General features: G+C 44.7%; 1 protein-coding gene across 2 annotated transcripts; it reads right to left on the bottom strand.

Annotated features, from left to right (window-relative positions):
• On the bottom strand, nt 1-22,881 carry CABLES2 (Cdk5 and Abl enzyme substrate 2). Of its 2 annotated transcripts, XM_064674058.1 has the most exons (10): nt 22,358-22,881; nt 9,760-9,831; nt 9,468-9,560; nt 8,683-8,760; nt 7,135-7,243; nt 6,430-6,595; nt 5,576-5,679; nt 5,065-5,171; nt 3,561-3,765; nt 1-3,110 (listed from the first exon to the last, which is right to left on the bottom strand). In XM_064674058.1, the coding sequence occupies exons 1-10, from the start codon at nt 22,864-22,866 to the stop codon at nt 2,970-2,972; spliced, it is 1,584 nt and encodes a 527-aa protein (XP_064530128.1). In that variant the 5' UTR covers nt 22,867-22,881; the 3' UTR covers nt 1-2,969. The 2 variants fall into 2 exon arrangements, with proteins under 2 accessions (XP_064530128.1, XP_064530129.1); XM_064674059.1 differs by lacking the exon at nt 9,760-9,831.

Raw genomic sequence — 22,881 nt, 5'->3', positions numbered from 1 at the left:
TGTACGAAAACAGGTTTTATTTCACAGCATCTTAATTTCACAGAAAGAACAAAAAGAACCCAAAAAACAAACTAGGCTACAACTCAGACATTTAAATAATGGAGCATGACAAAACCAGAGCAGTATTGTTTACAGGAAAATGTACAGCCTCTTATCAAGAGAGTTCTCCATGCTGAGCCACCCCAGCAAGCACCTTCACACAGCAAAAGACCCCCCCAAAAGTAAACCTGTTTCTCTTCAGAGCAAGAGGAGTTTGGCTGTGAAAACGTAAACCGGCAGATCTGGGTTTTATTTTGGGTCCCACATTGAGTTTAAGAACAGAAAACGTACTAATAGTCCTTTGCCACATGGTGGCAGCTTTTAGGTGAAAAGAGAGAGATTCCCCACACAGGACTGCGAGCTGCGCTCTGGAAATGGGAAAAACCAACACACAAACACACAGAGCTGGTGTATCTCTGCAGAAGGGCTGTTTCTGCACAGACACACAAGGTGCCTGATGTACAAGCCCCAGGCTACGGCTCTGGGCAGCATCACCCCAACCCCAGGCTCTGCCAGAGACTGGCACAGCACTCGCTGCCCTGCGTCATCTTTGGCCTGTGCTCCCAACAGCTTTTGAACTCAAGTGTGTGCCCAAGCCAAGTTTTAGAATAACTATTAAGACAACATTCAGCATTCTGTAATTTAATGCTCCTTATCCTAATTTGTTCTCCTGGAAGAAAACAAAAGCTTGCCGGTTTGTGACGTGATTCTGGGAGTGTAATTACAGCCCAGATGGCCACTTCAACTAGACAAACTTCCACTGAATAGAGACTGCAAAGTGTTGCAAACCAAAGAGCAGTTTTTTCCCCTTTGATGGTGAGAAAGGAAAGTTAATTTTGTTACGTAAAACTCTTTATACACTAAACAAAGAAGTTCCCAGAGAAAAGATATTTTCTCATTTCATTCATACTAACCAAGCTTTTCTGGAGACACCCTGTGAGAAATTTCTTTGCTCAGTTGTACCTCTGTCCCCTCCACAATGCCCTGAGGAAATGTTGGACCACCTCAGCTGTCTCCACCACTGTTTGCTAATTTGGAGGCTCATTACACACTAGATGTTTAGTACATCACTGTTTCTGCATGCAAGCACAGTTATATTCAGTAGAAAGTTTAACTAGTAGGCAATTTTTTAAACCTTTTAGAAGATAACTGGCAAGCTTATTGTCTAAGCTATTAGCTACCTTATGGAGACTGGAAAATCCTTCTGTGTTAGAGAAATCACAAGCATATTAAATTTTACACAAATAGTTTGAAGCTACATACAGCTGAACACAGTTACAAAAGAGATAGTCACTGTAACTATTATATATGAAAAATACACTTTGAACCCTACTCAAAGAGGAAGGGGCTCCAGTAAAGTTTGCTGCAATTCTAATGAAGCCAAATTAGCTTCAGACAAAAGAAGGCTGAAGAGCAAAGATTCAGCCTTGGTTTTGGCTACGACCAACATTTAATACAAGGAACAGGAATTTACATTACTTTACATGTTAGCAAGTCCCTGACCTCAGCACAAGGTCTGGTGTTTCATTTAGGAGTCAAACTTAAATTACAAATTTCTCAGTCCAAATAGCCAAGTATCAGTTTTGTTCCTTGCAAACGGACACAGTTACTTATAATATTGCTTCAGAAAATAAACCCAAGAGCCAATACCACAGAAGGTTCCAAGTACAATCAAGAATTCATTCCCAACCTGGATATTTAAAAAAACAAACGAAGGAATAGCCAATGTTCAGAGAAGTTATTTAACCTGTGCGTACGCTCTAGAGCGCTGCTGGGCACCAGCTGGTGGCTGCTCAGATGTGCAAGAAATGCCAGTTTTATGAGGACCATCACAGTGATGCAACGCTTGGAAGAACCGAGTAAAAAAAGTAGCATTTTAAATACCGAGCATGCTTTGTTTCATTGGCTTCGTTTGGCAGCAGTAACTCTACTGACTTCATACTTGCTCAGAGCACATAAGACCATATATAATACAGTCATATTAAAAAGGTGCTTATTTCAGGCTATGGAACAGTGAAACAAATAAAAACCCTAAATGATACATTTGACAGCAAATTGCTCTTAGTCGAGCGCTCATCTTCCACTGAAGAGTGAATTAGGACAGCAATCACTTCCCAGCTACCTTGTTCAATGTGTGGTACTTCATGACAGATTTTCAAACCATCTTTCCTATTTTAAGTGAAATGTGTATTTTTAAGGTATTAACAGTAAATAAATTGGAATGGAGTAATTTCAATCTCACTACTTATGGATCTACAGAATCATAGAACAGATGCCCTGTGTATCCTTAGTGCAGACATACTGGAATTATGTTCCTTGTATGCAAGGCCAATGCAGGTAAAGAATAAATGGCTATACAAATTCAGGATTTCCCACTAAATAACAGAACTAACTTAAAAAGCACTGGTACCAGACCAGTCAGTTTTAGGCACATCTTTAAAAAAATAAAGTATGCATTTCATTAATGTAAAAATGCAAGAAGATTCTTAGAAATATCTCAACTTTATGGTGCACTGGAATGGAAGTGATGCTTCCCTTAGTTTCAAGGAATAGAATAAATGCTTAAAAAAAAAAAAAAAAAGGAAAAAAGAACCAATACCATAGTATTCTTCATAGGGAAGAGCAGTTTTAGTAAAACCAAAAAGATAAATAAGGAGTAATAAGCAGCCGTGACAGCTGACTGGTGAATATTTGTGCTTTAAACGTCCAAAAGAAAACAAAAAGTTCATTAACTCTTCTCGTACCATCCCCCAGGCTTGGCATCCGTGTCCACAACACACAACTCGACAGTTTGACAACACCCTGCAGCCTTCCAAACAAGCTGGAGCCGCGGCGGGACGCGCACGGCGAGGCCAGTGGCACCTCCACCAGCAGCATCCAGGGATGCAATCCCTGGCACTGCCAGCTGCCAGCTGGGAACGGAGCTTTGGTTAAGACTGTTGTGTGAGCCGTCTGTAATGAGGTAAAACTTGGTTTTCAGGAAGATAAAGAGCCAGTTCCAAAGCTACGAGGACGGTGAATTCGAAACCGATGAGATCCCTTCTGTTGAATCTGAATCTCTCTTCTAGTTTCTATGACAGTAACAAAACAAAACAAAGGAGGGGGAGGAAGAATCAGTTAATCCAGATGATTTTAAGGCACTGCTAAATTAAGTCAGCATAAAACAGGAGTCAGCAATGCACGGCCTGAGCTGTACCTACAGAATCAAAATGTGTTGCCAGAGATCAGCTTATCAGCTCAGCTGTGACACCCACACAACGGTTACTGCTTCTCAGGCAAACATATGCAAGTGCAAAAATAACTTTACTGTAGGATCAGTAAGACATTAGCCTGCACCACTCAGATAATTTAATGAATTAAAAAAATAAATCAAGGGCCCTAATTAGACATAAAATTGCCTGGAAAAGCTGGTCTTAAATGCAAGCACGCATTGCTGAAAATCTTGGCTTTAATGTTTGTCTTCACCTATGAACTAGAGAGAAGGTTCTGACAACACCTGGAAGAAGTCTGACAGTACTTACATCTATAAGGTGTTTAACTTCGTGTTTCCTGAGATCGCTGCTGATCTTGGCTGCGAGCAGAACGCAAGCACCAGCACACAGTTTGCGGTTCTGTTTGTTGAGTTTGCCTTGGAGGACGAGCTTCTCAAAGTAAACATAAGCCATGGAGACAGTAACGGGCTCCAGATTGCACTCTTCACTCAGGTTTCTCATCTCTCTCTTCAGACTGGGAATAGGAAAAAAGATACCCCCCCCAAACATGACAGCTCTTATGAAATGCTCTAGAGATACTGCAGTATGGCAACTCAGAGGAGCATGTGGGCAAGACTCCTATGTGGAAAACCATGACAAGTATTATCCTAGAGTGGAAAAGTCCAGCTGGCAGCAAGCTGGTGCTGCTGCACACACTGATTTAACCTGGTTGGCAACATCCACTGTGGTAGAACAGTTTCTCATCATCTGCCCAAAAACCAGGGCTTAGCTGCCTCACTGACATATGATTCCTTCTTGGCTTACAAAATGGTTTGTGATTCATATCATGAGACTGAACCACTCTGACCTACAGAAAACCACATCAGAGCTGTGCAGATCACAGCAGTTCCTGTGTAGAGACCTGTCTACTACACACCTTGTATAAGAGCCAGGTGTGAGGGCGAAGACAGCCTGGTTTACACACTCCCCACAACAGCCAGCCCTTCACCTCAGCATTAAGGTAGACCTGGAGGCAGTAGTACCTCTCCTGGCTGCCACCCACACTACACCTGCAAGCTCTCTGTGTGAACATATTACTCCAAACAGCTACAAAGAGGAGTATGCAGGACCCTGGCTCAACATAGACTGCCCAAGCAAACCTTCACCTGGAGCGGAGTTACACCTGGCCCTGCTGATTCAGCAGAATCATGTTTAAGCTGCTATTTCAGCAGGCCCTGACTGCATTAATCACCCTGTAACACCAGCAGGATTACAGCTCTCTGAAGGTGCAACAGAGCACCTTGCTGAGGAGTGCCCAGATATATTTACTGGAAGCTGAGAAATTCTGCATGACGTTCACAAAATGTTTTTCTTTACCAAGACTCCCCAGATCTAACACCCTTTATCCTAGAATCTTGTTAGAGGCCACTGTTATCAGTGAGTCTGGTAATTGAAAGGCAAAAATAGCCAGAGGGCTCAGAAGCCAATCCAGTTGGAGTGGGAGTGCACTGCAGCCAAGCAATCAGGTTACAAGTGTTTGTTTCAAAGCTAATGCTGCTTCACTGTTAATTGGATGGTAGTGTTAGTACCCCACAGTAGGTGAAACAAAACCCTTCTAGGTGGAACTGTGAAAACCAACTGCTAGCCTTTCTCAGCACCCTAAACATTCCTGTACAGGGCTGTCACTCTACAGTCAGCTCAACTGGCAACAGGAGATTAGTGTTTAATCATATATGCTATTAATAGATCTAGTATTTGCTCCATACAAGTGGAAGATAAAAGCAGCCTCGTGCAGTGTAGATGATGTTCTCATTACTCAGTGCTTATTTCTTACCTCCTAATTTTGCTCAGTGTCAACTTAATATGAGGAAACTTCTCTCTAAAGGTTTCATTCATATCCTTTTTAAGGTCTGATGGTTTCACATATTCTATGACTGTAGTCTGAAACACAAGAGGCAAAATTTATCATTTGTCTTGTGAACAGGACTGAGAACTGAAGAAATCTTCCAAGGACACTAATGCAAAGGCAAACCTGAGTTTTATTATTCACAATTTAACATTTCTGAAATGTCCTAAGGTTAATTGATCATGTTGAAGCCCAACTACAGACAGTCTTAAACTAGTAAGCAAATGGTTACAAGAAGTAAATGACAACATGAAGATAGATGCCAGGTTGACCCTCAACAAGTTCACTGTACAAACTCAACTGTTTGTAGTTTTCCCAATCAATTATCAAAAAAGACTCAACTTTTTCTTCCTAGAGGAATTTTTCTTCCTCAAGCAATTTCTTTATAGGAGGATCTTCCAGGCACTCGCTCCCCTGTTCAGGAGTGCCAGTCACTCACCATGTAAGAGGCAAAGATGAGAACACGTTTATGTTTTCCACAGGGCCACTGAGGATCATCCAGAAGATTTGGATCATACTCTGCAGTTTCCCCAGCTTCACTTCCTGAGGGAATAAGGAAAGCACATTGGGTCACAAGATACAGAGCTTTAAGTTCCCTGTTTCCTCTTTAAAAAAGTTTTCAGGCAGCAAACACTAAGTGTTGACAGATCTCATAATATGGGTAAACTTCAGCTACAGTCACACGTTTGCATTCGTAAATATACCAGTCAGGTTTTAAAATTATTAAAAAAACCCAAACAAGCTCTTTCTCGACCATGTGCCTGATGCACCATTTCAGACTTAGTGCAAACTGAGTTTACCACCTACAAATATACCCAGTAAACAAGAGCACAAGACCGAATTCTTTTGCCTATATCTAACAGACATCAGAGTTGTCAGGTTTGCTCTTTTACACGAGAAAAGGGACTCTTGGCACAAACTCTTTGGCTTATGCATTGTTCCTGTGCTAGAAGGCAAGGAGAACCACCTGGATCCATGTACACCAGATGTTTCTTAGTGAGCAATATAAAAATTTACATTTCCAAGGAAAAGCTTTGTGCTCCTTAAATGGCATAATCAGTACTAGGCCAGATATATGGAGGATGTAAGGAACATGTGGAAGTCTCAGTACTAAGGCTCAACATTTAGACTTCACTAATGAGCCTTCTTTATTAGGCTCTGCTAAAGCCAGTCTCCTTCCAGCTGCAGCAAATCCATCCCAATAACGCACTGACCTCTTGCAATTGTCTCAGACAGATCTGTGCCTTTTCTGCTGTGTGCATGAGAGATGACAGAGCTGGTGCCTGTCCTTACCAATGTCTGTCCCTGCTGGTATTGTTTTTGCTGTCACAGGTTTGTATCTTGATCCAGGAAGACTCCGTGGAGCACTGGCTCGACACGAGGGAACAGCACCGTAGCCTTCAGCTTTGCGAACAACCAGAGCATTGGTTGGGTACAAGAATTTTGCATAGGACACAACCTGAAAGAAGAGAACGTTGTAGTAGTTATGGGGGAAGTTTACTGAAAAGCCTTTTTCCAGACATCTAGGATTTTCCAACTCAAGAGAGCCCCTGGAGTTTGTACTTGGGAGTTGGGACCTTGAAATTGTGGGACGGGAAGAAAGGGAAAGTTGGATGAGGTATGCCTTGTTTCCACAACTTCAGAATGGAAGTGTTTTAGGAGATTTGGTGGTGTGGCAAAGGGGAGAATCACATCAGTAAAATTCTGGCAGAATATAAATTTCACTAAAGGGGTTTAAATTTGACCCGTATTTCTATCAAAACATCACTCACATGTTGCCCAAGACAGCAAAGTCAAATCAGTTCTCCAGAAACAGAGGCAGAAGTGATCACAAGCTTCAACAGCCTTCTCAGAAGAAACATTATCACAGGCCAGAATTTCAAACTAAGGATCTAAAACTTCTACTGGTGTGAAAAGCCATAGCTTTCACTTTATGGATAGCAAAGCGCTGCATAAATTAAGTGATTTGTCCCAGGGTGAAAATGTAAGTGTCCTTACCTTGCCATCAGCACCCAGCTCTACTCCTTCCAGTCCAAGCACCATCTCAGTGGAGACTGAAACTCCCCCAGAAGGATGTCGCTGCTTCTGTCCTTCCATTTTCAGATCACTAAATGCAAGTAAGAAAGGGCATTATTACAAAATGCAGTACGAGCCCAGTTTCTTCTGTGGCAAACCCCAGTTCCATTCCCTAGATATAGCCAACAACCAGGTCAGAGTTCTCTTGTGTGGGAACAGGGCAACCCCTCAGTCCCACCTCAGAGAAAGCATGAATTTTTAACTACTCTCTTCAGAACCTGGAGTTGTTAATCTCATTTTAATGCAAATCTGTACCAATACACCTACCAAAACTTAACTTTCTGATATGGTCTTTCTGCACAAGACCACACCGTTCCTAACACACTAATGCTCAAACACCTCACAGCAAACATGACGTACATTACTAGCTTTCCAGGACTAGAAACTTGCCTTTCAAGTGCAATTTCCCAACCCCTGTGCACACAAACTCAAATTAGTAATGAAGCTGCAGGACTTTGTGTCAGCGATGGCAACACACGGCTTTGTCACTGATATTCCAATCCAAAAAACCAGCTTTCAGTTGAAGAACTGCCTTGCCAGCTTAGAAGCAGAGCAGCCCAGTGCTCAGAACCGCTCTGAAATAGTTCCAGTGACCTTGCTGCCTTTCTATTATGTGAGGGAATATTTTCCCATCAACTATTTTTATAGTGATGTATTTGCATACAATACAATTCCCACCACTAAGCATCCGTTTCCTTTGTCCATAAGTTACGTACACGACAGAAGTGACAACACAATTGTTTTGCCAGAATTGGATCAGAATAGAATTAGTATTTTCTATGGTATATTTGCAGATTGCAGATCTTCACAGAATCAACTTAAACTTCACAAGGGACTGAGGAGAGATGGAGGGAAATCCAGTTTGCAGATTTTGTTTCTCGTAAGTGATCAGACTGACAGTTGTATATAAAAATGTAATCCAAACACTAAAAGCAGTTCAAATCTCTCTAAACTGTTTCTGCTTTTCTTAGATTGCAAATAGTGACATTCATGGATTAGAGCTGAGAAAAAGAAGAGCATCTTAAACTTACTTAGGTGTAAATTCACTATAAACCCCTGAGGGTTTCCATTGAAGGCAGCAGCATCCTTCCCTGATGCTCCTTGTGCGTTTATGCTCATACCATTGTTTGTGGCACTAAAGACAGCTGATTTCTGACCACTTTAGGAGTATAGAAAATCCTACACAGCAACCAATCACACCATCTATTCAAATCTGGTTTCAGAGATTTTACAGGACTGGAGTGCTTTAAAATGTCAGTAAAGACTGGAAGAACAGTCTACCTTTTCCACTATTTTTCTTTTGAATGAATGCTTTGACACTGTGGCAATATCTGGTTTTACAGCTCTGACAGCAAGTCCTTGTCCTTACCCATGAATGGCAAGTTAATTAACTTCACCTGCTTCAAAACAGGAGCCCTGTCTTTTGAAACAACAGACCAGACATTTCACAAAGCAGTTCAACAGACTCACCTGATCCGTAAACCCTCCCCGTAAGGTAGGATAGAAAAAGCCACGCACAGTGTTCGTTTAGCACAGATTAACACTATCCTGTAAGCAGATGGGAAAAGATCAGAAGTTACAGAGCAGCTTTTTATGCAATATGAACACAAGACTCGTCTTGCTCTACAAGTCACACAGATCTTGCTATGTATGTTATGTTTTCAGAAAGCAGCAGAAGAGCAGAGGTTTCATGCTGACCCTTCAGGTCCTTGGGGTTAAGCTCTATATAAAACTCCAGCCTTCAGTAAGTGCCATCACCTTGGGAACTCCTCAAAGGAGAGTCTTCAAATATATATCTATATTTACGTAATTTTTATATAAACCTTGTGGAAAGATGTAGATAATATTTTACATTTAGATGAAACCTCACACTTCTGTTAATAATAAACATGAACACAGCCGCCCCTTTCTCTTCTGCTCAGCAACTGAGCCAAGAATTCAGCTAAACCAAGTCATTCTCCTTAAATCCTCCTCAGCTCTGACCTCTCTGTCTGTGAGAGATAAGGAAGGTGTTAAGAGAGAGTGATATAACCTCCTCCAAGTAGGATGGCAGAACCACCAGTGTATTGCTGCAAACGTTGCAGATATGAGCACCTAATGCCTTTGATAGAAGTCTGTATAAAACTAACAAGGCCCCAAGGATATCCCCTTATTCCCACTGATATTAAATATCTAGCTCCATGGAACTGGAATCTGGATGTGAGCACATCCTATTGCACCTGAGCACAGGGGGAACCTTGATCTCCACAAGTTACCTGCTGTTTTTGGTGTCATACTGCCTCATGTTCTTGATGAAGTGCATCTTCTTCAAACTTTTGTGTCTCGGAGACCCAGATATATGCTTGGTTCTGCAACGATAAAAAAAAAAAAAACAAAAAGAAAACCCCCAAAATCTGTTAAGTGCTCCGAAAAAAAAAGTCATGCCAGTTGTATGATCAGATGGCAGCACTAGCATGCAGGACCTCAGATATTGGCGTGGAAGAGGGTGGAGGGAGGAGAGGACTGCATGCAACGAGTTGAGATTAATGCTGCTTTTGAAAAAAGTACCTTCGTACACTGGCATATTCCACTATGTCTTCTAAAAAGTCTAGAGAGCAGCGCTGGGAGATAAAACGCCTTCTGTAAAATGTACAACACCACGAAGAGTGAACAATATTAGTTCATGGCCTCTGAGTTTATGAACTGCAACAGATCTACGAGCTCTTAGGACAAATGGCAGGTTTGCTGGAATTTTTTGTTGTTGTTGTTGTTGCAAGAGCGCTTAACTAAGAGTCTGAAGTTCCTAAAAAGGCCAAGAACTTGTCTCCCCCTCCAGAACCCTTGAAATATGTATTTACACCAATTTCATTAAAAAGAGCGTTCACTGCTGTCCACAAAGAGGAACACCTACCACTGCATTAAAACATCAAAAAGCTTCCAAACACTGATTTAAAATCTGACAAGAAATGTCACAAAAAGCTCCCCTCATCAAAGCAAGGGAACAAGTAATTTTTAATTAATTTATGTTCAGACACAGGTATATCTGTATGATGACCAAACATCTGTGTGTCTTCTCAATTCAAAACCCTTGTCTCCAGCTGCAGGAGTCAGCAGACTGAGAGCCTATAGCTGCAGCTCAATAAACCTGACAGATCTCTCCGGAAAACAATAGAGAGGGTTATTAGAGGAAGCAAAAAGTATTTGGCACACATCTGAAGTCCCAGAATGGAAGATGCAAGAATAATAGTAGGAATCATGTGAGTTAGTGCAACAGTAATAGGATATTACGTTTAAGCAAAAAAAATAGACTTTGCCAAAGTAAGATACATTATTTTTGTCCAAGTGAAGTCCTTCTTTGTTAGTAGAGATTTACAAATGAATTGTGCAACTATGACTGCAATTTCCATAGAACAATGCACTCGGATTAAACTGCCACCAGCAAAATGCTGACACCACAACTGAGAATCCATATTTTCTACTTTTTTTTAAGCACACATTGTGCTACACTTTTAGCACAAGCCATGTGTGTTCAAATCCAAGGTTTTCTTCCCAAGTGACACAGTAACTCAACTGCCTTGAAGGTCAGCGTAGAAGCAGCACAGGAGACAAAAGTTGCAGGACTCTGGTTTGACGAAATCTACTTATGACAAAAAAAAAATAAATCAAACTTTAAACTGCATCAGAGCAGACTCTCAGCTGCTCAGGCATTCTTAAAAGAAAGAAAAGCTCATGACTCAAACAGGTAGGAGGATGAAAAATTAGTGTCCATTTCTGTAAACACAAGAGAGGTAAATCCTCCCACAGGACTAACACCTTCAGTATTGCTAGAAATAGCCTCCTACAAATCAACAGCCATTAAGGTGCTGCTGGAGAACATTCCTGGCACAGCTTCAACACCCTTCACCAGCACTTCAGTTTTAAAATTATTATTGTTCTTTTGCTTTTCAACAAGAACAGCACAGGAGCTGTATGCTTTCACAAACATATGGTTCTCTAGTCTATGTTGCCATCTAAAATGCAATAAAAAACCCCTCACAAAATGAGGAGGTGATCACAAACCTCCTGGTACAAAGGCAGCCGGTAACATCCACAGATTTCCTCCCCTCCCAGGGGAGACCTGGCTGGATGGAGACAGAAGGACGCCATGTATGGCAAGCAAAGGGAAAACACAGCCAATGCCAACAGGCACTGGTACAAAAAAAGCATGTAGTTCTGTAAAAGGATGCTGCTGAAACAGGATGGATTGGGAGAGCCACGGCTAGAGCCTCACTAACTCCACAGTGCTGCAGATGCAACCACCCCCAGTGCCAGCACAGGATCTCCACGGTGGAGACCCATCCAGGGTGTTACACTTCTGAACACCGCCCTGTTTTCTCAGTAACAGGGACAAGAGTGACAAACACCTGAGCCTGCTACTCCGAGAGCATATCTGGAAGTAAAACCCTGATGCAGCAAAGGGAAGATCCCACCCCTTGACTCAGAACCACAATGACTCATCCCCACTCTGCCAACAGGAAACTTCATTTTTAGCTACACTTGTAAATAATTTCTGTCCTCAGCGAAGCTGTCACCTTGAAGGAGTCCCTGATGCTAAGCATGACATTCTCCCTCAAACCTCAAAATGGAGTTTACATACAGACCTCTCACTAATCCAGAGAACCTGAAATAGTTTCTATGCTCAATCCAACATTTTACAGCAACACAGCACCCTCATCGCAGTCTGAGACTCGCTAGTGCAGTACTTGGAGTATGCAGCAAAATTTAACACTTTTTGAGTAGTCTTATAAATATACACACACACATATCTGCTTTAGTTTGAGTGTTCTTCTCATGCCACCAACTCACACTTGAACAACAGGCTGCACAGGATGGCTCCAGTGACTGCCAGCTTCGATGACACAAAAATGTTGAATCACCTATCCCATGCTAGGCAGCTTCATCTGGGATAACACTTCTTGCTTTTGGCCTGATCCACTGGAATTCAAAGGATTTTAAGTAGTTTACACAGTGTGTCTGTTGCTAAACGCAACCTAAATACTAAAGATACCAACATGTCTACATATGCTGTGAGTTACCTTACACAAACCCTTACCCATGTGCGACCTGACAGTTAGAAATTGAAGTATCCAATGTTAAAATGTTTATAGGTTCCATGAAGCAGGCTGTAATTCCAACAGTACCCTAAAGAAAGTTCAAACATGCCTGTTTGCCAGTACCAGCTGTTGCCCTGATAAGCTATATAGGGTTTGGTTGGTTGTATGTCCTTGGCCAGGAGTCACTTTTGGTTGCTTCCCTTTGTTTCAGGAGCCAGTGAAGGCCAAAGCAGGACCCTCCTATACCATTAAAAACAGCAACTGTGTTTACACAGCCAGCACCTGGAGGGGACCCACCAAGAGAGAAACACACACCCACACCCACATGCCCAGAGAAAAGGGGCTATCAAGCAGAGGAATTCTGGAGATTATGCCTTGGCTTGTTATCTCCATGAGCACACAGGGACTCACACAATCCAACACTGCTGCCAAGTCCTGTATGAGCTAAACACGCACTTTAAAAAAGCCCACAAAACCCCCTTATGTTCAGAGAAACCACAACAAATTACATTCAGAGCTACATTTTGACTCCTGCCCTGGGAAGCAGTAGGCAGCCCAGACATTTATCCTTTCTGATGCATCTCCCACCGAGGAAACCCAACTTCTGAGTGGTTTCAGCTTCAGAGTTGTCCTCTTCTGGTCCTGCCCACCAAGCACTGGCAGAGAAACTCTCTGCAGAGGGTGAACACTGGACAAGCAGCACATGGGATCTCCAGCCCCAAGGTTGACACAGCTCTTAAGTGCTCCCAGGAGAACAGTACACAGCTAAGAGCAATCTATGTATAGCACTGGTAATCCCTACACTTCCCCTCTTGTAAATTGAAAGGAAAAAGCTGGTTAAGTCACAGCTCCAGATTAAAGAGCACTGACCTTTCTGATGGCTTGCTAAGAGTATTTTCCAGCTTCCCACCTACAATGGGCTACCTGCAGACACCCAAGAGGACAAGGATAAAGTCTGGGGATGTTGCTGTAGTTGGAAGCCCAAGTTTCTGATTCTTTAGCAGGTTATTACAGTTGAATGTAAGAGATGCTAATCCTGTGCTATCAGATGTGGTTTCAGGCTCAGACAAGCCTCTTCCATTCCTGCTTCTGGGCCATTGTGTCCTCTAAGGGACAGTGGGGCAGCCCTTTGGGCACCCAAGACCCTGCTCAGCACTCCCAGGTTCTGCAACAAACAGCCCTCAAAACCTCATTTTAACCCCTTAATGTTGGACCTTAACCCCTAATACTGGACCTTACAGTGGCCAATGATCTTTCTTAAACCTGAGTGCAGCTGCCATTTGGCCATTTTGAAGCTCCTTTCCCTTTTGCCCTTCTGATTCCTGCATTTCTGCCACAGCAGGTGAACAGACCAGGTGGCCTCGCTCCTTCCTGAAGGGTGAAATTGGAAGTTTCTAAAACCTTACTGGGATTCTTCCCCCACCCTGATTAACCCCCACCCCTCTGAGGGACAGGCTTGCACCCTGAGCCCACCACACAGCCGGAGTTCAATCCATGTTCAGCTGCACCCTGAGTTTACCTCCTGCCACGACTTCTCACCCTCATCACTTCCAGCATCACCAAGCCCTGTGACAAAACCATTCAAAGATGCTGCAAGAGCTGGACAGTGACATGGCTGGAGACCTGCTCCAAAGGGCCCTGCAGGGTGGATTTGTTTCAGATGGAGCTGCATCCCTCCCCCTGCTGATGCTGCTTATTGTACCCACGCAGGCACACACCCCAGGCACTGGACTAAAATTAGCAGCAAGGCTGATATCCTCTGTTGCTCTTTAGCCATCCCTACTGCTAATAGATGGGTGGCATGGAGGAGGTCAAGGATTTTTAATTACTGTGTAAAATTAGGGCCTAATAGAATTTGGTTTCCTATTTCTCACTCGAGTTTTATTTTAATGAGATGTCCCTTTGTAAGGTCCTTTACAGGCTTCAGTACAATCACAGCTGTCAAGGGGCTGAGTTATTAATATAACAAGGACAAAAATAATTTATTGGTTTTTGGAAGCACTAGCTTAGTAACAACTGTCAAAGGCAATTTGCACAAGAAATCCAGATCCCAAATCCTGTTTACAATAGGAAGACATACCTGTCAGATTTGTTTTTCCAAGACATACTTTAAAGATTAAGCTGTATTGTTTTCATTCCTTACAGGCAAGCCAGCAAACAGATACAAACCATGCTTGGGTTTCACTAGGTAAAACACAGGCATCAAGGGATTGAGAAAACTAGTCCCAGTTTTTAAGCTTACTTTTTAGCAACAGCCATTTCTTATGCTGCCCAGGAGACATTTAATGTTTCCAGGCTTGCATCCCAGAGTGTGGGAGTGGGAGCATCCCTGTTCTGCTATCAGTGCCCTGTGCCTCTCCACCCTCGGCGCTCACATTAATGAGTTTCCTGCTAAAAAGCAGATTGAGTACAGCTCACTGGTAGCAACAAGTTCTCAGTAATTAAAGCCAAAACGAAGTCAGTCATTTATACTGAATCACATCAAAACCATGTCTTTGTTAAACAAATGACTTCACAAGGAATCTGTACCCTGAAGTGCCCAGCACCGTGCATGCCACTTTCATGCACAGATGGTTTCAGCTCTGATGTTCATTGAGAGGCAGTGGCAGAGAAGACACTTTGCATCACCAACAGTAAGCACAGACCTCAGTGCTCCTGCTTCACAAAGTCAGCTACTCGCTGTTTTATGGTACCACAAACGTGCAGTTTGGATTGCAGGCCACCGTCCCAGGAGCTCTTTCTGACATTTGTTTAAGTATCAGACTGCCAGAGAATAAATAGAAGTCTCACAGTAGGGGTAGTTTAACTTATTCCTCCAGTAATCTTAATTTTAGAGAGTAAACTGAAATCAGCCACATGAGCATGAGAAGTACTTTCAGGCTTCAGAGCAGGTCCCTCTGTGAGACCTCAGGAGGAGGCAAGAGGTCTAATTCCTTCACCTTTGTGTTCTTATGCAAGGTTTGTTCGCAAAACTGAAAGGGCACCAGGGGCTTTCCTGCTGGTCCCAAACACTGCACTGCTGCACTCCTCCAACACCAGTAAAGCCACATGCAAGGCAAGAATGTGTCACAGCCTGTGGGACAGATGAGAAGGAACAGAATTGAAGTATAATTTGAATGAAGGTGGAGGCAGAGTAAGTGGGAAGCTCACCAAGCCTGGAGAGTTTTAAATACTAACAAGGCAAGAAATTAGATAATCTTCACAGCAGCTGCTACTTCACTGCTGATTCACAACCACATATGATTAAGACCTAATAGAAAATGAGCTTTGTATTCATTGCGTTTCATAAATCATATTGCTTTGGTGCTAAGAGTGTTTAGACAATCCAAGGATAAAATGATGCCTTCCAGTAAGCATTGTGAAAGCCAGCTGTTGCGACAGAACCACCAAACCAGATGTAAGGTTTGCTGTGCCCAGAGCCCAATCCTAAAATCCCTGCTGCTTCTCACAAAGCAGATTAGATGTGCTGGCCAGGACACCACCAGTATTTCTCTGGATTTCTCCCAGTTTCTGGAGGTGTTCTTAGCTCACCAACCTGGTTCCCTTGTGCTCTGTGCTCTGCTTACTAAGCACTGAACTGCTGACCAAAACAGGCACGTGAAACGCAAAGTGTGTCCTTGATGACACTATGGGCATTATGCTAGAAATATTCATGCACTTCACTGAGAGATGATGCTGTCATTTCATCATGTGCCTTGTTAAATAAAAGCCTTCAGCACAACAAAAATCCTGAATTTAAAAAAAAAAAAAAAAAGGAGAAAAAAGAAAAGAGAAGCTTTTAACTGGGAAGGAAAGGAAAATTTAAAACAGGTGACTGGACAAAACCCAGTCAAAGCAAGCTTAGAGAGGTCTCACAGTGTTTTTATGGGCAGTTGGTTCTTCCTACTGCATCAGGCATCCCCTCCAACCCACAGTCAAGAGGCTGCAACCTCACCAGGGCAAAATTTTATGCTTAATTGTAGCAACCACAGCAGAGCAAGTGCAAATCTGTCCATGCTGTTGAGCAAGCAGCTCTGACCAGCAGCAGTTCAACCTGTGCTGTGGGGACTCCAAAATGAAACAGCTACCCAGCTCCGAGGCAGGTCTGCAGCTGGGGTACACCTTGGGTACCACCGCACTGAGCAAGGGCTGGAACAAGGGGAGCATTCCCTGGAAAGGGGAGAGGAGCCTCAGCAGTGGGGTCAGCCAGAACCAAGCTCTTAGTTTTAAAAGACTCAGTATGTCTCGTGAATCAGAGGGCTGCCCTGTGAAACACTTTGCTTTGCTTGCACTTACCAGACCAGATTAAGTTTCTTCATTGAACACCTTTTCCAGGGAATGAACTATAATGATTTAAGTAGGTTAAATAGACAACAGCTATAAACCAAAGGTTAGAGGAGTTTAAAGCTCTGTGTTTGAAGAGCTGGCCTGAAAGAGTGGCTTTAGCTGAGCACCCTCCATCTGCAGTCACCTGCTCTATCAACAATATCTCATGCTCCTTAAAGAGCCCAAGTTTCATTGTGCATTTTCTAAACTCAAACCACAGAGCCTGATGACTTCAGAACAACCTTCAAAAGAGGGCTCAAAAACATCTTCAAGCTCACTCAGCCTGACAGCCTCACAGCTTTAACTGGCTGACAGATGGAAAACGGGAGGAACACAGGGTTTAATATACTATATATAACTAAATAATTACATTTAATATACTAAATATAGATAAAAACACACAGTGCAGGAAATAAAAAATATATTTAATAGAGAATTTTGCGAGTCACTTCCTCTCCATCTGTTTTATTTTCCCTTTCAAACCAAAGAAACCATACCCAAACCCAAAGCAGAAGAGCTTGTCTGTGGCTCAGAACTACTCCTTTGAATGGAAAGCAAAGATTCTTCCATCTCTGCCTCATCCCACAGTTCACAGTAAATTACAAAATGCTGAGAACCACTGCTAGTAACTCTTCTGAACCAGCTCAGTCACAGTGCCAAGAGCACTCCCTGATGGAGGAGCTTCACCCCCACCTGGGCGAGATGTCCATCCCTGCCAGTTGGCAAAGCAGATCCAAATTTGGGCAGCCCACGTCTCTGCAAGTATCAAAGAGGACTTTGGGGCTAAGCAGAGTTATGGCAAAGACACTGACAACTTAAACGTGTCCTTTGTGCACCCACAGTATTCAGTTGCTGCTCAAAGTGAGTTTTGGGAACTCTGAGTGCTCAGACTGGGGAGGAGGCACTTCACCAGCTGAGATCTGGGGAGGGAGGAAGGCAAGGAGGAGAGAGGAGATAACTGGTTTTGACTGTGATTCAAAGAAATGATGTTTTAACCCAGTACACAGAGATCCTGCAGACTCCAGGGTCAAGAGTTACACTTGAAAAATAATGGTCCAGTGAAGCTTTTGTTATTTTTCCTAACTCGAAGGAAGCCTGTAAAATAAATCTGAAAAGTAAAATGTTAAACAGCCATGAATGCTGTGCTGCTATAGAAGGTTTTGACAGTACATTCCAGTCCACAGCAGTGGAACACCAGGATAAGGAACCTCTGACTGAAACACTCCTACAGGACTTGCTCACTGGTGATCTGAATGGGGGGGCAAAAAGTAAGTTTTTCAGGTTTTTTGTATTTAATTTAGCAACATTTTCTTTCTTGGCTGATGACTTCTTTACTTAAAGCATGACAACATCATTCTGACCACCCTCATCACCTCCTGTGGAGAGGAGCTTTGAGCTGGCAGCACAGGAAAAGGAAAGGTGGAAACAGCACTTCCAGAGCATCCCCTATCCTGCAGCACCCCGAAACCTGCTGCCAGGGCTCCTGCACAATCCCTTTGAAAAGCTACAGAATCCGTCCACAGGTAAAATCAGCTGCAAGTGTAGTTAATTCTGCACAGACCACTCCTGCCTGGAGAGCACTGTTACTTTTAAGCCTCTGGACTCTCTTAAATGTAAGAGGTCAAATAACCTTGGTGCTACAAGTGTCTCAGATTGTCTGATCCAGGCCCATTCACAGAGGTGTGCAGGATACAAGGTCATGGATTTTCTGATCTCCAAGTTTCCTGCTAGGCAGAGAACTTACTTCTCCTGGTTAATATACCTGGTTGGGCACATGCAATTCACCTGCAGTTGCAAATATGAGAGAAATCTGCTGAAGCAACCTGCTTGCTGGGGAGGAGTCTGCAGCCTTCACATTTCAGCTGACTTTTAAATAAAGTTCAGGTTTAGAATATGTTCACTTCCAGCCCCGAGCAGCACATCCCAGTGTACTGTTCACCTCTGAAAGGTCAAAGCTTTCCAGCTCTGACAGGTCTTGCTGCTTTCTGAAAAGCACCATGTGTTCAGCTTATTCCAAATAAGGCTGAAAATCAAAACTAAGACTTTTGAACATTTTATTTCATCCATCTCAACAAAATCTGTTTATTAGGAGAAGGGTTTTTATAAAAATATTTATATTTCTTGAAGTGACAACAGCAGCTAAGCTGACAGTAGGACAAAACAACACATTAACCATCATAAGCATAAAATCCTGACCAAGCATTTCTGCTGTTCCACCCAAGGAACTAATCTGATCACACCTATGTCAGCAATCTGGCATCCAATTAAGACTTAAAAGCAAAGTTGGTCCAAAGTGTTGCTGTTATCAACTACTGTTTAAACTCCCACTCTTAAAATGACCTAAATCTGCTGATAAATCAGAAATGACTGAGCTATCACGAACACTCAGTTCAGCTCCCTGACCACTGAACTCCAAGGACATTAAAGCATCAGTCACAAATAATTTACTCTCTGTATTTATTCTTAGGCCCAGCAAAATGCAGCAAATTATGGCCAAACCAGCTGCTTTACATTACACTATACTGAAGCCTCAGAAGCACAACAAACATTGACATTCAGGGCTGTTGTTTCCATTTTCCATGCTTTCATAACCTGGCTATTTCCAGGGCCCTCTGTTATCTGTGTTTCCCCACAAAGCTCTGCCAGCTTCAGACCCAGCTGCAGAAATTCATTAAAAATCTGTGAATGCCGATTTGTTCGCCGTTTGCTGCCCTCCCTCCACTGGTTTCTGTGAGGCTTGTTCTTTGAAAGAACAAAAGAACAGAACAAGGTGGAAAAGGAGAAGGAAAGAGAAATGGCAAGCAGATTAGGCAAGCTGGTATAACACAGCATTGTAATTTAAGATCCTGTAAACAGAATATTCCTTAGGAAAACAAAAGTGGAACGTTAGAGTCATTAAGTTTATAATGCTCAGCCAGCAGCATAGAGAAACCGAGCATCCAGAATGAAGGTGCCTCCTCTGCTGAAGTTTCCATCCTGAAGGATCTGACAGCTATTGAGAAACTCCAAGGAACTCTAGGTTACATCAGGTGAGATCTCTTGTTCCCTGGGCTGAATGTCCTGCCTGTTGCTAATAACTAACCACCAACTCTGGCAGAGGTGCCGTCTCGACCTGCCCCGAGCCACACTGGCCGGTCTCATCAGCTTCTTGCAACTTCTCAATCAAGTCAAACAAGATCAAGTTTTGCAATAAAACTCTGCCCAATGATACCATCAGTTCTAGACAGAGATCTTCATGGATTGGGGCAAGCCCCAGCACAATGAAATCCCCAGTCACGGCACAGATTGCAGCAGCACTGGTCACTGAACATGGGTGGAGCGAGCCTGGAGACCCTCAGACTGTGCTCCTGGAGCATTTAAGAGAGACTCCAGTGAAGAAAATTCGAAGCAGCTCTTGACAGTGACTCAAAAAGGACTCTGAACACCTGCCTTAAGCGGGCACCAAGGATTTAAAAGTCCAGGATGGCAGTGCAGATTCCACCTCCTGCTTTCCTCCAATCACTTCACATGCCTCTACCTTTGCAGGATGCAGGCAGTTAATCTAGAGTAGCAACATCACTGTATGGCAAAACAATACTCAGATTCTCAACTCCCAGTAAAAGTAAACACATTTTGTAATTGTTGATTTCTGAATCTTATTTTGTAAACAGCTCACCCAACACAGAAGGGGAGGAAGCTCAACCACCACCAGCAGCAAAGGAAGTCCCCAAATCATTCATTGTGTATTTACAACTAGAGGAGATGCCTCTGCTCCATGGGGATGAAGGGATGCTCTGTTGCAGTACAAAGCACAGAACTGTCCAGTGAAAAAATAAAGTGCTTTAAGTCCCTCACCCTGCAAGTTGCCAACAAAAAAAATGAGATATGTTGGGTCTGACACATCCCCACAGGCAGCATAAAACTGTCCTTTTGTCAGAAGACGTGTGTATCTCCACGTAAAGACGTGGATCTTCTGTCTGATAGTTTCAGCTGATGCTCTTTTTCTTTAAAGATAAAAACCAGATGAACTCTCACTCCAAATCACCCTGAAAGTAGTATACAAACTGATTGATGCCATGCAACATACCATTTCAGCTATCTCTTCCAAGCAGAAAAATCATGGTCTGTTTTGTCATTACTCAGGCAGAAGCCTTTTGATTCCCTTGACTGGCCCCTTGCACTTCTCTCTACCTTTTATTTCTGATTCATCATTCTTTTCAGGTGGATTGATTGAAATTACTCCAGTGGAACAGCTAAAACCTGGTGCCAAAGAAAGGGGACATCAAATGAGAAGATCCTAGGAATATTTTCTTAGCGTCCTATTGACTTGGAGCAGGAAGGGGAAGGATTGAACCATTTACATGAGATCCATCAGTTCAGAACTCCATGCACATGGGCACACAAAATGCCACAGCCACAGAGGGGACTGTGCTTGTGAAGCTCTTAATGCACAACTTGCCCTCAGGGGCTCTCCCTACAATATTAAAGCAATGAAATGAAATTGCACAGCACCTCGTGCGCTGGATCTTGTGGACCAGGAGTGCTGGGAAGGAGCTGTGCCACAGCAACGCCCTCACTTCAGACTTTCCTGCTCAACAAGCAGCACACAACAGTGCAATCTGTGCATCCAGGACATCCAGAGAGCAGGCCCAGCTTCAATTTCTCCAAGAAAAGCAATGGCTGGTAAGTAACAGTTCAAGAAGGAAAAACATCACAGGTGGGACAACACACGAGGACCCCCAGACATTACTGAAAACCAGCTACTTCTCTTCAAATCCACGTGAGCCTCCAAGTAGCTGTTTCCTGGGGATACACAGAACACCTCCACTGTGAGATGCACACTGAAACAGAATACCCATCAACTGCATTAGCAAGCTCCCCAGCTTTAAGGCACTGACAACATCTCTATTTCAGCTCACTGACAAAGCTCTGGAAGCCACTGTAAAGACCACAGAGACTTAAAGCCTTTGATACTGCTGCCTATCTGCAGGCTCAGAGGGCCAGCTCACTTTACAGAGCTGTTTATGCAAGAAACGGCCTGAAAAGAGTTCTTTCAGAGCTCAAATCCCCAAGATCTGAGCAAGAGCCTGCCTTCCAGTCGATTAGAAAACCAACACTTCCAAGCTGATAGAAGTCCCTTGGAAATGCAATAGTAATCCTGCTCTGAAGGCCAGAGCATCCTCCCCCGAGGCTGATTCCAAGTTCCCAGCGCTCAAGCATTCATTAATACACAGAGTTACTGCAGAGACAAGCAGCAGAGAGCAGGAGAAAGCACGACACCAGCAGCGTGCACGGAGGAAGCGTCCTGCCTAGCAGTGACCCTGACAGCTCTATCTGGAAACAGAAAAACGCAGAAACTGGGGCTGGGGAAAAGCAAGAGGCAAGGTTCGGGGTTCCGCAGACCTGCAGCCAGAGCCTCAGCGAGCGATCCCCTCCGCAGATCCCACTCATCCTCCGGGGCATCCTCCTTCCCCGGGGCCGAGCCGCGCTCCCGATGCCGGGATGGGCAGCGCTCCCCGGCTGGGTCCCCGCGCACCTCCGGCCGGGCTGCCGGGGCAGGTGCTCCCTCCCGGGGCCACAGCGGGGCCGGCGCCGCCTCCCACGGCCGCTCTCCCGGGGGCGCCCATTTCCCATGCCCTGTTCCCCCCTCCCGGAGCCGCCGCCCGGCCGAGGGCCCTGGGAAAGTCCGTGTCTTCCCAGGGCCCCGGGGGGTCCCGGCGCTTCCCACGCCCCGCGGGGTCAGGGCGGCAGGGGCGGGCTGGCCCGGCGAGACCCGTCCCCTCACTCACCTCTGCCGCTGCGCCTCCAGCGCGAAGCCGCCTCCCGCCGCGCTCTGCGAGGGGCTCAGCAGCCCCGGGGCGCCCGGCTTGGCGGCCGCCAGCATCCCCGGCAGGGCGGGCGGCGCCGGGGGCGGCGGGCACAGCGGGCCGCCCAGCAGCAGCTGCGGCAGGAAGATGCCCCCGCGGGCGGTGTCCGCATCCCCCTTGGCTCCGGCGGCGGCCAGCGCGGGCACGCCGGGCAGCAGCAGGGCGGGCGGCGGCTGGCATACGGGCGGCGGGGGCAGCAGGCGCGGGGGGGCTCCGGCCGGCTCCGCCGCCGCCGCCTCCTCCCCCTCGCCCGGGCCGGCGGGCAGCGGCGGCTTCTCGGCGGGCGGGCAGGGCGGCCGCCCGTCCAGGGAGATGTTGTTGAGGAAGAAGAGGGCGGCCTGGCGCCGCCGGGAGTCGCCCCGCTTGCGCGGCGGCGGCTGCTCGCGGGGCGGGCGGGGAGGCGGGGAGCCGCACGCCGTGGCCGCGGCCATTCTCCGAATGAGCCG

The sequence above is a fragment of the Pseudopipra pipra genome, chromosome 17, assembly GCF_036250125.1.
Source record: "Pseudopipra pipra isolate bDixPip1 chromosome 17, bDixPip1.hap1, whole genome shotgun sequence".
Classification (NCBI taxonomy): domain Eukaryota; kingdom Metazoa; phylum Chordata; class Aves; order Passeriformes; family Pipridae; genus Pseudopipra; species Pseudopipra pipra.
The sequence above is the reverse complement of the archived record's forward strand: the minus strand, read 5'-3'. Positions and strand labels throughout refer to the sequence as shown.

Excerpts from the sequence above, each read along its gene's own strand:
- CABLES2 (XM_064674058.1), bottom strand. The coding sequence starts at position 22,866 with ATGGCCGCGGCCACGGCGTGCGGCTCCCCGCCTCCCCGCCCGCCCCGC. Across the intron at positions 9,832-22,357 it reads CTGGAGGCGCAGCGGCAGAG|AAGGCGTTTTATCTCCCAGC; the intron begins GTGAGTGAGGGG and ends TACATTTTACAG. Across the intron at positions 5,172-5,575 it reads TCATCTTTGCCTCTTACATG|ACTACAGTCATAGAATATGT; the intron begins GTGAGTGACTGG and ends CTTGTGTTTCAG.